Source organism: Symphalangus syndactylus, chromosome 8 (assembly GCF_028878055.3).
Source record: "Symphalangus syndactylus isolate Jambi chromosome 8, NHGRI_mSymSyn1-v2.1_pri, whole genome shotgun sequence".
In the NCBI taxonomy this organism is placed as follows: domain Eukaryota; kingdom Metazoa; phylum Chordata; class Mammalia; order Primates; family Hylobatidae; genus Symphalangus; species Symphalangus syndactylus.
Window position 1 is genome coordinate 123,420,508 of NC_072430.2, and position 14,935 is coordinate 123,435,442.

Here is a 14,935-nt window from a genome sequence, read left to right on the forward strand (position 1 = left end):
ACTATACTTTGAATATACATGAGACATAGGATTCATAAGACAATACTTTTTTTTTTCTTCTTGCAGTAAGTTTTCTGTACTGTTACTCTTTTCATTTTATTAAAAATAATTCTGGCCATCATCTACGAAATCTGGTCTCAATCTGCAGTTTGAAATATCCTGCCTTGGCAGACGCGGCAGGGAGGTGCCTGGAGGGAGAATTGAATTAAAAAAAAAAAAAAAACCACGAATATTTAGATTTCTTTGTTCAGAGGCCCCTCTCCAGGGATCAGATGACTGGCCCCCCTCGCTCCGAACTGACTCCGGGATCAATCCGGACGGCCATTGGGAGAAGCCGAGGGCAACTTAGCCGCGGCCGGTTCCCGTTCCCTCCAGGACGCGAGGGTCGCCTTGGGTGGGGAACCCGCGACCGGGCGAGGACCTATCCCGGTGTGGGGCTTCCCGATTTCGAAAGAATCTCGCTGCACCCCCGCCCAGAGTTCAGACCAAGCGAAAAGTTGTTTGAGAGGCCTCGGGGGCGCGGGGTCAGGAGTCGGTGGCGGAGGCCTTGGTCGGGGCGCCGTGGATATCCCCGAGTCATCGCGTCCCTCTCCTGCAGCCCCCGCATCGCTGGGAGGAGAGAGGGAGTGAGCAGGAAGGGGTCTAGCTGGCCTTTACTCGGCCCTCCCCAGCGCCCGGCTTTGAACCCGCCCTGCACTGCTGCCTGGGCGGGTCCGGGGGCTCAGCACTAGACCAAAGGTGCAGGCGCGCGAGCACAACCCATGGCTGCGCTGGGCTGCGCGAGGCTGAGGTGGGCGCTGCGAGGGGCCGGCCGTGGCCTCTGCCTCCACGGGGCCAGAGCCAAGGCCGCGATCCCTGCCGCCCTCCCCTCTGACAAGGCCCCCGGAGCTCCCGGAGCCGGGCCTGGTGTCCGGCGGCGGCAACGGAGCTTAGAGGAGATTCCACGTCTAGGGCAGCTGCGCTTCTTCTTTCAGCTGTTCGTTCAAGGCTATGCCCTGCAACTGCACCAGTTACAGGTAACCTGCGGGGGCATCGCGTTCTGGGGATGGGGGTGGGCACCGGAACAGAGAGGCTAGTGGTGAGGAGACCTTGGACAGAAAGTGAAGGCTGCAGGAACTCAGCTGGGGACCCACTGAGGCTATGGTAATAAACTGGAAATCTGTAGGGAGAATGTGCAAAGTGCAGACAGAGCCCTTTGAGCTGAGATAAACAGGGGGAGGAGGGGCGTAAATCAGGACGGCGCTAGCAAGGGGGATCTGGACGCTGGACTTAAAGTGAGCAGAAGTTGAGGAGGGAGCTGTCTTGGGAAGAGTGGCAGAGGCAAGTGTGTAAGCTGACAGATATTATGGAATCACTAATTCTGTGGTGATATTGGCTACCACAGACTTCTTCCAAACAAAATAACTTCAGGAGGATTATAGAAACCTCTTGGTTATTTGCAAGGTAAATTTCCTCTTAGGGGAAAACACAATGCTGCTTCTCAGATTGTGGAAGCAAACTCACAGACAGTAAGGAAAAGGTACTTTTTGTTATTAAGAAATCAGTCTGAGGCCAGGTGCAGTGGCTCACACCTGTAATCTCAGCACCTTGGGAGGCTGAGGTAGGCAGATCACCTGAAGTCAGGAGTTTGAGACCAGCCTGGCCAACATGGTGAAACCCCGTCTCTACTAAAAATACAAACATTAGCCGGGCATGGTGGCACATGCCTGTAATCCCAGCTACTAGAGAGGCTGAGGCAGGAGAATCGCTTGAACCTGGGAGGCGAAGGTTGCAGTGAGCCAAGATCATGCCACTGCACTCCAGCCTGGGCAACAAAGCGAGACTCTGTCTCACAAATATATAAACAAATAAATAAAATTTAAAAAAAGGGTGGGGGCGCCAGGTGCGGTGGCTCATGCCTGTAATCCCAGCACTGTGGGAGGCCGAGGCAGGCAGATCACCTGAGGTCGGGAGTTCAAGACCAGCTTGACCAACATGGTGAAACACCATCTCTACTAAAAATACAAAATTAGCTGGGCATGGTGGCGCATGCCTGTAATCCCAGCTACTCGGGAGGCTGAGGAAGGAGAATCACTTGAACTAGGGAGGTGGAGGTTGTGGTGAGCCAAGATCACGCCATTGCACTCCAGTCTGGGCAACAAGAGCAAAACTCCATCTCAAAAAAAAAGAAAAAAAGAAATCAGCCTGTAGTCTGTGTTCAGGTTAGTGGTGTTGGGGGAGAAAACCAATGTCTAATAAGAAAATTTTATCCAGCAGAACACAGAAATGAGGCAGGGATGAATAGCTCACTGCTCACTGACAGAGACCGGAAAACCCAACACTGACCAATGTTGGAGAGGATTTAGGAAATGAACCAAAGGGTTTCATGCAGGATCTGTCTTCCTAATGTCTATCAACAAATATGAATGCACCTACCATGTTCCAGGCATGGTTCCAAGTGCTGGGATTCAGTGACATGAGGCTTCTGCCCTCATGGGGCTTATATGCTCCTCTGAAGAAGATGGAGGACAAAGAGATAAACCAACAAAAAGTTAACTTCACAGAGAGAACTCTGGGAGGAGAAGCTGTTCAAAGGTTGGGGAAGAGGGAGGGGGCTTCGATTCATGGGGTGCCTCCACAAGGACACTTCGTTGTCAGGGACTGATAGGAGTAGGCTGGTCCTGGGCTGGGGTCGACAACCATCTGCTGGTCATGTGTCTATGCTGGGAAGGAGTCAAAAGTCAGGAGGAGCTGTGGGGACTGGGGACAGGACAGGCCTTTGAGGACAGCCTTGAATATCAAGATAAGGGCCCTGGTTCCTCTGAGGGGCCATGGTGAGCTCTTGAGCAGGCATGGGGTGAAGACAGCCTGCATGGAACACTGTCCAGGCTGTGGTGTGTGTAGTAGGAGAGGTGCAGAGGGTCTAAGGTGATGAAGGCTCAGGTGTGGCAGGATCCAGGATGGAAAGGCAGATCTGAGCCACACTCCAGAGAAAGCTGGAATGGAGGTTGAGGATGAGGGAGAAGATGACTCTGAGGGCAACGAAGGGCAAAACTGACTACAACCAGGGCTGCATCCTCTGCACTGTCCTGGTGGCTGCTGTCTCTCCTGCAATCTTCCCTGTTGGGCTCGTGTTTGTGAGAATTGGGGGTGTGAAAATAAATAATTCAAAACCTAAGCTGTTGGAACTTTAAAATATTTTGAGCCTTAAGGGAATGTGATTATGTGATTATGGCACTCAAGTCACATAAGCAGGCTGCTGTAACCTAAGCAGCTGTAACCTTTGTTTCTCTGATTATAGATTAACTTTCTTCTTTACCTCTGTTGTTTCGAAAATGTTGTAAATGTCTACAGGGGGCTGAGGAAGATGCCTTCCCTCTTCACTGTTGAACTTCATTATAGATTACTTCCTTTTACCTTTCTCACGCAAAGATTTCATGCCTATCACATTGCTTTAAGAATAAATGTAAACTATACTATTTTAAATTGGAAAGGAAATGAAAATGAGACACATGGAAAAGAAAACAAATGATAACTAATTAAATTGTAACTCATAAACCAGCCTTGTATAGAAAATGTTACAACCCTATGAAACTTTGTTTCCTGTCTATATAAGCAAGGTCTTAACTTTTAACTGGAGCACTGATCCCATTTTTCTGGAGAGTGTGTTTCCCAAATGGCTATTCCCAGCTTTTCACTTGAATAAAATGTTTAAAACTGGATTCTGATTCTTTTGATTATTTCAGGTTGACAGGGGGCAGGTCACAAAATACTGAGAGACAGTTTTGAAATCACTTCTTGTGAACTCAGATCCTTTAAGCCAGTGGTCCCCAATCTTTTTGGCACCAGTTTTGTGGAAGACAATTTTTCCGTGGACTAGGGTGGTGGGGATGGTTTTGGGATGATTCAAGTGCATTACATTTATTGTGTACTTTATTTCTATTATTGTTACATTGTAATATATAATGAAATAATTATGCAACTCACCATAATGTGGAATCAGTGGGAGCCCTGAGCTTGTTTTCCTGCAACCAGACTGTCCCATCTGGGGGTGATGGGAGACAGTGACAGATCAGGCATTAGATTCTGTTAAGGAGTGTGCAACCTAGATCCCTCACATACGCAGTTCACAATAGGGTTTTTGCTTCTATGAGAATCTAATGCCAGCACTGATCTGACAGGAGGCAGAGCTCAAGTGGTAATGTGAGTGATGGGGAGTGGCTGTAAATACAGATGAAGCTTTGCTCACTCACCTGCTGCTTACCTCCTGCTGGGAGGCCTGGTTCCTAACAGGTCACAGACTAGTACTGGTCTGTGGCCCGGTTGTTGGGGATCCCTGCTTTAAGCCAAGAAAACAGACTCCTGTTAACTTCTTCTGCTTGATTTAACCTGTAGAAATGGGAGAGACCCAGTAAATGCCTCAAAGGTGAGAACTAAGGTTTTCTCGGGGCAGATTTGCTTAGGATGATGTCTAGAGCAGTAACTAACCAAAGAAATTCTAGATGGCTTTAGGATGAGGAAGAGGAAGCAGGGGAAAGTCAGGATGTACGGCTTTTTAAAGGAGAGTCCAGGGCTGGGATATAGCAGAGCACCCTGGTTTCAGTCCTTGTATCCCAAAGATCTTGGGGCATACGAACCTGGGCCGTCCCGTGGGAAATACATTAGTCTTTCCCACTACATGTGGCTAGTGTGAGTTAATAGAGGAGTGTTGTACATCTATAAAACTCAGTTAATAGCCTTTTAAAATTAGAGAATGTGTTTCAGTTACTCACTTTGTATCAGTTAGAATTTGTTAGGTTGCCACTAAAATTGGCTTAAACTATAAAGCAGCTTTATTGGCTCATAGAACTGAAAACACCAATAGTTGAGTGTCCTTCAGGTGTATTTGTTCTAGAGATTCAGGAAGTCATCAAAGCTACAGCTTTGGCTGGGTGTGATGGCACAATCTTACAGTCCCCCAGCTACTTGGGAGGCTGAGGCAGAAGGATCCCTTGAGTTCAGGAGTTTGAGACCAGACTGAGAAACATAGCAAGACCCCATCTCTAAATTTAAAATTGACAGCTCTGTTTTTCTGCAGTTCCCTTGGCTCAGCTGTCTTGCACGAGTTGGTTGACTGGCTTGGCCTGGGTTAATTGCCTATCCATGAACCCACCATAGTGGCCAGGTGGAGATAGACATACCCTAATTAACTTACCTCTGTGCAGGTTCACCCTCAAGTTGGGATTAGGGACCCTCCCACCCAAACCAGGTGTCTGCCACACAAAGGGAAGGACAGCAATGGATGTAGGAACAGCCAACCACAATGTCCCTTATGCCCTCAGTTGTCAAAAACTGCATTAGCACACATAAAAGTAATAAAAATCAGCTTTGAGAAGCATTGTAGCACTTAAGGGAATGAGATAGGAATTAGAACATGTAAAAGTCATACTACATAAATGCCAGTGCCTTTCTCTTTCCTAATAAAAATTATGTTGAACGCTGGAAAAATGGAATGTAAACATGTTACATTTATACCAAATTAATATATTTCAAACATATCGATCCTGAGAATTTTGAGATATCTATTCTGTAGCTCTTTTTGTGCACTGCCTGGCTTGGTGACCCTTCTTGTGCCCCCCAGTGCCCAGGAGATTAATGATTTAATCCCCCCAGGTGCCCCAATGTCCTAAGCACATATGTGTCATTTTATGTTATCATGTTTCTTTCTTTTTTTTTTCTTTTTTTGAGACAGTTTCTCACTCTGTCACCCAGGCTGGAGTGCAGTGGTGCGATCATGGCTCACTGCAGCTTTGACCTCCCGGGCTCCAGCTGTCCTCTCACATCAGCCTCCCAAGTAGTTAGGACCACAGGCATGCACCACCACTCCTGGCCAATTTTTCTATTTTCGGTAGAAACAGGTTTCGCCATGCCCAGGCTGGTTTTGAACTCCTGAGCTCAAGCAGTTCACCCACTTTGGCCTCCCAAAGTACTGGGATTATAGGCATAAATTACTCTACCTGGCCATCATGTATCATGTTTCTTATCATCACTTGTTTGTATGGCTTAGAGATTGGGCTGTGAAGCTGTGAGGGCTGGGCCTATGTCTTTCCTAAGGTTTCTAATGGGTGTACAGTTCTGAGTATGTGGAGGGACCCTTCTGAGTTATGAGATTATGAACCCAAGGTTCAAGGTCTCGAAGTCTTGATGCAGTGTGGATGGCAAGGGCAGTCTTTCTGTGACATTCTCAGAAGACCCACTCTTTGGGTTCTAGATTGTGAAGGGCTTGATGTCCTCAGTCGGTGAACCATGAAAAGCTTTCTTTTCCTGGTGAAAATACACGGTGGCATAATGAGCTACTGTTATAACATCAGTCCTCTTGTGTGGGAAAGCTTTTATACAACCGGACAACCTGCACTGAAAATGACAATAGAATGAAATTCCTCTATAAATGTTTAAATGTCCCATCAGGTAGCGAAATGTACCTGAAATTTTGATTGTCTTCCCAGGAATATGGGTTTGACAAACCAAATATTGGTCACAAACTATCTTAGCAATGTAGAAGTCACTACACACACACACACACACACACACACACACACGTTTAATTTGGATCATTTTATCTTTTTCCTATTGAGTTACGGAATGCAGAACTTTTAATAAAAAAAAGCTTTAAGGACTCAGGAAGGACAAGGTGGCTGTCCTGGTTCTCCACGAGTCCATGCTTAACACTGGACTTATGTCCTCTTGGATACCAGTTGTTTCTCCAATTTAGGTGCATAGCACTAATAACTGATAAGTTATCATAGGTAATTTGACTTAGACCATGGAGTTCATTCAAATTGTATATCTAAACAATTTCAGTACTGGATGATTTAGCATGAACATCTGGCAAGGTATTTTTTTTGGTATTTAATTACTTTTTGCTCTGCTTGGGTTAGCAGTTTTATAAACCAGTTTCTTCACTAAAGTTTCAAGAATTCTTACCCAGTCCAAATGATATGATTTTAAAGTTATTATAACCTTTTAAAATAATTCAAGAGTGCTTCTCAGGGTTCTTTCTGTCCTTTCATGACCCTCCTTAAAGTCATCATATTCTAGGATTTTGCGTGTTTGTGAAATTTTCATAAACTGCATCAGAATTAAGCAATTAACTGGAGAAATGACTTCAAATAGTCATAGTTAATGACACAATTGACAAGGAAATTTGGTTATTTCTGTGGCCTACAATAATATAACATACACATTAGAATTTTAGAAATCCCATACAATTTTGGAATATATATTAATAACATTCATTAAAACGTAACCTGAAGAAGGTTAAACATTATTTCTAATTTGCCAATGCTTCCCATGTAACTTAGCATGTCAATAATTCTGTTTACCTCTCTTTTGGATGCTTCAGGGAACCTCTGTAGCATCCCAAAGTTAAAGGTCAAAAAAGACTTAATTTTGAAGCTGAAATCTGATTTTTGGGAAGCCTGCCAAATATGTCAAAGGTTTAAAACACTTGACCAAAATAGAATCATAAGTCACCATAAAACAATAGTCATTCATTTAACCAAAGTGATAATTAAAAGATGCTTTTTGTTTATTTGTTTGTTTGTTTTTTGAGACAAAGTCTCACTCTGTCACCCAGGCTAGAGTGTGATGGCACATCTCGGCTCACTGCAACCTCCGCTTCCTGAGTTCAAGTGATTCTCTTGGCTCAGCCTCCTGAGTAGCTGGCACTACAGGCATGCGCCACCATGCCCAGCTAATTTTTGTATTTTTAGTAGTGACGGGGTTTCATCAGGTTGGCCAGGCTGGTCTTGAACTCCTGACCTCAGGTGATCCACCCACCTTGGCCTCCCAAATTGCTGGGATTAGAGGCATGAACCATCCCACCTGGCCTAAAAGATTCTTAAAAACAAAAAACCTGTACTCTTTGATAAAGGGGACTCAGTTTTCCAAACAATCAAAAGACATAAGACAGCATGAGACAGAATCTGTCTCTTCTTTCCTCTCTCTTTTTTCTTTTTGCAGTTTATGTAAAAAGTGAACAAAAATATTTTACTGTCTTATTAACACTACAGAAAATTTTATCCAAAAGAGAAATATTTTACTTTTGTATTAGTATATTATCATATTAAAACTAATTTTAATAAAACTTCATAAATACATTTATCAAATTTGTCATCTTTTAAACCACACAAGATTTCCATAAACCTTTTGTTTCACATTTTCACCAAGTTTCTTTCTTTCTTTTTTTTTTTTTTTTTGAGACATATTCTCACTTTTTCACCCAGGCTGGAGTGCAGTTGTGCCATCTCGGCCCACTGCAACCTCCACTCCCGGGGTTCAAGCAATTCTCATGCCTCAGACTCCCAAGTAGCTGGGATTATAGTTGTGCGCCATCATGCCTGGCTAATTTTTTGTATTTTAGTAGAGACAGAGTTTTGCCATGTTGGCCAGGCTGTTGTAGGACTTTCCCCTTAGTTCAATTAAAAATGGGGTCCTTGTCACACAACCAGGAAAGATTAGGCTCGCGGACACATAGAAGGGTGAGAAAAATGGAATTTATTGGGTGAAAAGGAAAAAAATTCTGCAAAGCTAGAGAGGTGCCTGTTAACAGGCCCCCATCTCACAGATTGAATCCCCAGGTTACCACCCTGGAACAGGAGAGGACAAGCTCCGCCCCCTGCAAACTGGTAAACCTCCCGAGGCTCCACCCCAGTGGGCGGACCAGTCGGAGTTTCTCCAGGGACCTCTTTTTACTTGGCTGTCTCATTCACCACTCTAAAGAAGTACCTCTAACTGCCGTTAGAATAAGGATTGGGATAAGGATGAAGATTGATCTTAACTGCTTCCTGCTGACAGGGGTCATTGTTTTGGGAAAATGGCAGTCATATCTCCCTCAGAGGCCTAAGGGTCCCCAGCAGAATGGGCCATTGTCAGAGGCTCTGGTTGCATGACCATTTGGAGTTTGATAGCCTGAAGGTGAGGAGAGACAAACCAGGTTATTAGAAAACGTGTATCAAAATGAGAAAAGGGCGGGTAAGGTCAGCTCAAAAATCCCATGGCCTTTTACCAGTTTGCCCAGGGAGTGGGAGGCCAAAATCCTGACTGGTTAAAAAAAACTTTACCCTTTTGCAGGCATGTTGGACTTTTGGGTTCCCTTCCCCTGAGCCCAATCCTGAACCAGCCAGTTTAAGGTTTTGGGAAATTAGCTTTTCCCAGTTTGGAGGATGCATCTGAGGGGAGTGTCCTGTAGTACAGAGCCACAATTACCTATAGTGAAGAGAGGACAGAGGAGGAGAAAAGAAAAAAGAAGGCGCTTTTTCAAAGGGGTCCCGGGGGTTCAGGATGCATTTGAAAGGGTACAGACTGAAGACGAATGGCTACTCATCTAGAAAGAGAGGAGCAGGCATCCCTGGTTCCCTTCTCTTTCTAGCAAATATCTGGGGTACATGAAGGACAGAAGGAAGAGCACTCTCTTTCCCTCTTCCATCCTTGCATCCCCGAATCCTGACAGCTGCGACAGGGTGCCAACTGTGGGTGTCAAAGCGGCCTGCACCCATGAAGCAGGGAGAGCCTAGAGAATAGGAATTATCCACTCTCACCTATGTCTCTATTCCCACTAGTGTCAGTAGCCTTGGAGTTCTCTAGACCTCATTTATGCCATGGATACTAGCATGACCTTTATCCATAAAATGAGAGGCTTGGCTTAATCAGAGGGAATTAGCCATGCTCACCTGTGCTGTGCCTTTTAACCTCTGTTATCGTCTGCCTCTGGATCCTGTAGATCCAGTTTTCTTTCGTAGAGCTTTGACCCGAAGCTTGGAATTGAGTTTGGGACAAAATTGTGTCTCAGGGGTGTTGCATGGACTCCTTATCATAAGCCAAATGCTAAGGTGAAACTGTGGAATTGAGTCCTCCTCCAACAAGGGAGAGAAAAGGATGTCTTGTGACACACCCAGATAACTGGTGGCTATAGTTATGCTTGCTAAGACTTGGGTGCACGGTGCTTGGTTTTGGTTAGCTCCCTTGGTCTTCCTTTCCCAAAAAGGAAACCTCCGAGTGATGGGCATCCTACTTATTCCTATCACCTGACAGGATTTGCAGGATAATTGCTCAGAACCAGAATATTGACCCAGATTTTTACATTATTCATCTGAGCTGCAGCCAAAGATTGCTGGTTGGTTCACAGGAACAGGCAGGGTTAGTCTAAAATGTAGGCAAAAACTTAAGAACAATGAATGAGTTTAGAATTTAATTACAAATGTGTGATAAGTTTTGAAACATAATTTCTCTCTCTCCAGTCCTCATTTTTGTTAAAAAAAAATCATAATAGGACTGAGTTGTTTGCAAAGTAGACTTCAGTCTTATACTTGGCCTGATTATTTGCATAAAGTACAGCAAGAATAATTATTTCTACATAGGCCTTTTAGATTGGCTTTGATGGAACTCTGTTCCACAAGGAAGCTCAGATAAGACCTTTTAAAGCTGAGCCCAGCCATGGGCTTGTATCCTCAAATACCTGTCAGTTGGGTGATCCTCTCCTTTAAGGTCCCAAGATAAACTTGTAGCTCCTGGGCCTGTTAGAAAGTGACATTCTTTACTGACCACAGATCAGGAACCCTGTACAGGGACTATGTAGTTGAGGGTATAAGGCCAGTTTCTTTTCCAAAAGGGGCTTTTATTGGCTTAGCAAGTCAAACTGGACTCCTTAAAGGGAAGCATAACTTTCCAGTCAAAGCCTTGGTAAAACAAGTTTCTCCAATTGCGTCCTGTTGCAAAAGAAAAATGGATTCTTATTGCACTGATGCAAACAACTATATTGCCATAAGTTAAGAATGCTCTGCTGGGTGCAGTGGCTCACGCCTGTAATCCCAGCACTTTGGGGGGCTGAGGTGGATGGATCACCAGAGGTCAGGAGTTTGAGACGAGCCTGGCCAACATGGTGAAACACTTTCTCTACTAAAAATACAAAAATTAGCCAGGCGTGGTGGTACACACCTGTAGTTCCAGCTACTTGGGAAGCTGAGGCAGGAGAATCGCTTGAACACGGGAGGCAGAGGTTGTAGTGAGCCGAGATCACACCACTGCACTCCAGCCTGGGCAACAGAGCAAGACTCTGTCTCAAAAAAAAAAAAAAATACTTACAGATAGTTTCCAAATTCTAGAGGAACCTGGCAGAGAGAAACAAACATGCTCCAAATTTTGTTCACAGGCATATAGCTTACTCAATTATTAAGGCTGTAAATAATTCAAAATAAGTTTCCTTGACTCTGAAAAACAAAACAAGGATCAGCAATATTACAAGCAAAAGTCAAAAAGACTTGCTTCAGTTTCCTGAGTTCTTTCAGTTAGCTCTTGTTTTGCTTGATATTTGTGAACATTTCAGCTCTTCCTTTATTCCAATGTCGCAATATCCAAAGTTATCAGAAACCTGCATTTGAGAACACCTGTCAAAGTCCTATAGATTACTATAAACCGTCTTTTGAAAAGGAGTAAAACGAGACAACAGTTGTCTGTGAATAACACAATTCCCAGGGTAGTTACAGTTAGAAACACAATTGACAAAGAAGTCTGGTTATCTCTGGTGTACAATAACTTAACATAACAACCTTAATTATAATTTTTTTTTGAGACGGAGTTTTGCTCTTGTTGCCCAGGCTGGAGTGCAGTGGCATGATCTCAGCTCACTGCAATCTCCCTCTGCCTCCCAGGTTCAAGCGATTCTCCTGCCTCAGTCTCCCGAGTAGCTGGGATTACAGGCGCCCACCACCACGCCTGGCTAATGTTTTGTATTGTTTGTAGAGATGGGGTTTCACCACGTTGGCCAGGCAGGTTTTGAACTCCTGATCTCAGGTGACCCACCTGCCTTGCCTCCCAAGGTGCAGGGATTACAGGCAGGAGCCATTGTGCCTGGCCTTAATTATAATTGGTAGCATATACTCAGACATCAGAATTAGAGATCCCATACAATTTTGGAACATATATCAGCATTATTCACCAAGATATAACCTAAAGAAGATCGAACACCATTTTGGCAATCTCTAAACATGACAAATTATCCTGTTTACCTATTCCAGAGACCCTCTGAGCCATCCAAAAAGCCATGCATCAGGAAAGACAATTTTGAAACTGAAGTTTGATATTGGGAAGGCTGTTAAATATGTTAGAGGTTTAGAACACCTGATGTTATGAAATAGATTCCAGATTATCATAAATTATTTATTTTGCCAAAATGATGACTCAGAAACTTAAAAGCAAAAAACCTTTTATAACCCTTCACAAATTTTGCTAAAGAGCAGATTAGTGCCTTAAGAGTATCTTGTGCTTTTATTTCAATGCTCAATTTACAGAAAAAGCATATAATACCCTTTGGAATTTAGTCAATATGTTCACACACAGAATTTTGCAAGATTAATTTTTATAATCCTTTCACTACTTGTTTGAATTTTTAGCTTTATCTTATCTAATTTAAAACAATCTTTTAACCCTAGGCAAGAATTTACATTTTCATGCCTTCTTATAATCTTTTCTTTTTTTTTTTTTTTTTTTTTTTTGAGACAGAGTCTCGCTCTGTCGCCCAGGCTGGAGTGCAGTGGTGTGATCTCAGCTCACTGTAACCTCTGCCCCCCAGTTTCAAGCAATTCTCATGCCTCAGCCTCCCGAGTAGCTGGGATTATAGGCATGTACCACCATGCTTGGCTAATTTTTTTGTATTTCTAGTAGAGATGGGGTTTCACCATGTTGGCCAGGCTAGTCTCGAGCTCCTGACCTCAGGTAATCCACCTGCCTTGGCCTCTCAAAGTTCTGGGATTACAGGCATGGGTTACCATGCCCAGCCTTCTTATAATCTTTTATTAAAAATACATTTTATTGTTCTTACACACCTTGCATATAAATCTATTTTCAGTGGTTTCAATTACATGTTATAATGGTAACTCCTGGCAATTTTAACTTTAATGTAAAACCTGGTAAATTGTTTTGTGTGCTAGGTGTAGCCAAGGTTTGAATCCTTCCAGCATAATTAAGGGTGTGGTTAATTCCATATGTCCCACTTACCAATTGTGAAGTAGGCAAGTCAAATAGTTCTCAAAACCCAAAAGGCAGTTTAGAACCTTAAAACATTTAGCAAGCCTAGGCCAGGCGCAGTGGCTCACACCTGTAATCCCAGCACTTTGGGAGGCTGAGGCGGATGGATCACTTGAGTCTAGGAGTTCGAGACCAGCCTGGGCAACATGGCGAAACCCTGTCTCTACTAAAAACACAAAAGTTAGCTGGACGTGGTGGCATATGCCTGTAATCCCAGATATTTGGGAGGCTGAGCGATGAGAATTGCTTGAACCCAGGAGGCAGAAATTGTAGTGAGCTGAGATTGTGCCACTGCAGTCCAGCCTGGGTGACAGAGCGAGACTCGATCTCAAAAAACAAACAAACCAACCAACCCATGAAATTGGTAGACTTTGAGTAAAGCAGATTACCCTCCGTAATGTAGGTGGGCCTTGTTCAAGCAGTAGAAGGCCTTATGCGAAAAGACTGAAGTCCCTAGAAGGGGAATGAATCTGCCTCCAGACCACCTTCAGATTCAAGATTGGATTATTGACCTCTGTTGGAATTTCCAGCCAGCCTGTGCTGCAGATTTTATACTTGCCAACTGCTGGGGACAAACTGCCCCAAAAAGTTTCTTGGTGCTGCCCACCCCTCCCCCTAATGCTCTGCAACTCTTCTCCATGCTGCCCACCCTTCCCCCAAGCCTCTTTACATTTCGAAGCCCTTATCTAGGCGCTGCGGTGAAGCCAGCAGACTTCACTTATCAGACCTTGCTGTGATAAGCAAACCCCAATTACAAACCATCCAGACTGCACAGGGGGAGGTCATGGGAAGCCTAAACAAACTTTACCTACACCCTCCTGTAAGTTCCTGTTCATCTAGCTGCTACCATAAATGTCACAAAGTGATATGTGGCAAAATTAACCAGCAAACAACCTCAGGATGCGGCCATACCAAAGAACTGCCTGAAACTCCCCTCCCCAATATAAACCCCTCATTCTGTAAGCTTGGGGCTGCTTCCTCTCTGACTGTTAAGGGGGCAGCCGGCAGGTTAACAAAAGCTTGCTTGCCTGACTTTGGGTCTATTTTTCCTTTCTCTCGGCTAACCTAACACCAACCTCCATGATCATGTGAGCCAATTCTGTAAAATAAATCTCTCCCTATATACATACATCCTATTGTTTCTTTCTTTTTTTTTTTTCTGGAGAATCCTTATTAATATATCCACAAAATTACATGAGTCCACTGTCCAATCTGAGAGTTTCTTCCAAATCCAGTTAAATTAATTTTTTGACAATACCCATGGGTATTTCTTGGTGCCCCAATGACTTGTGCCCAGTGTCGGAAAAGGCTGAACAGGTTGGACAACTGTGATTGCCATCACGTCCCCAGCACACCTTGACCAGTGCATAAAGCCTCTGGTCCTCCTCAGAGAAGGAGGGACTTGGGTTTCTGCCCTAGTCCTGTTCATCTTGAGGGGGGTAAGATCTTTCCAAAACACAAGCAGACAGGTGACTGCAATGCAAGTTGTGGGGTACCCCCATTGCTGAAACTCCTGCTAGACCGCAGCCAAGGGGTTTTATATTCTGCAACTCTTTTCTGAGAGAGGACAAGGCAGAAAGTCCGTATCTCAGAACCTGAGAGGTGATGAGAAGCTGTCTTGGGACACCTCTGAGGAAGATGGGGAGGCCGATGAGGAGTGGGAGGGGCCTCCCATTCTTCAGTGTTCCAGGAGGATCACAGGGCAATCAGTCTTCAAGGCTCAGGGAAGGCTGAGTCCAAGCCTTTGTTTATATGGAAGGTCTTAAGGGTGCTATGGCAAAGTCACGCAGCTTGGTAGAAGAAATAAAGATAAGACACTCCAAGTCAGCCAGTGTTATTTTGTGTGGTGGCTCACAAAAAATAAAAATAAATAAATAAATAAAAACACATGACC

General features: G+C 44.2%; 1 protein-coding gene across 1 annotated transcript in view; it reads left to right on the forward strand.

Annotated features, from left to right (window-relative positions):
• The first annotated feature begins 320 nt into the window (after positions 1-320).
• Positions 321-14,935, forward strand: part of CYP27A1 (cytochrome P450 family 27 subfamily A member 1) — a 29,391-nt gene continuing 14,776 nt past the window's right edge. Inside the window, exon 1 of the mRNA XM_055290673.2 lies at positions 321-1,016. Within this exon, the coding sequence (XP_055146648.1) occupies positions 762-1,016 (255 nt within the window). The 5' untranslated portion in view covers positions 321-761. The remainder of the gene's footprint in view (positions 1,017-14,935) is intronic.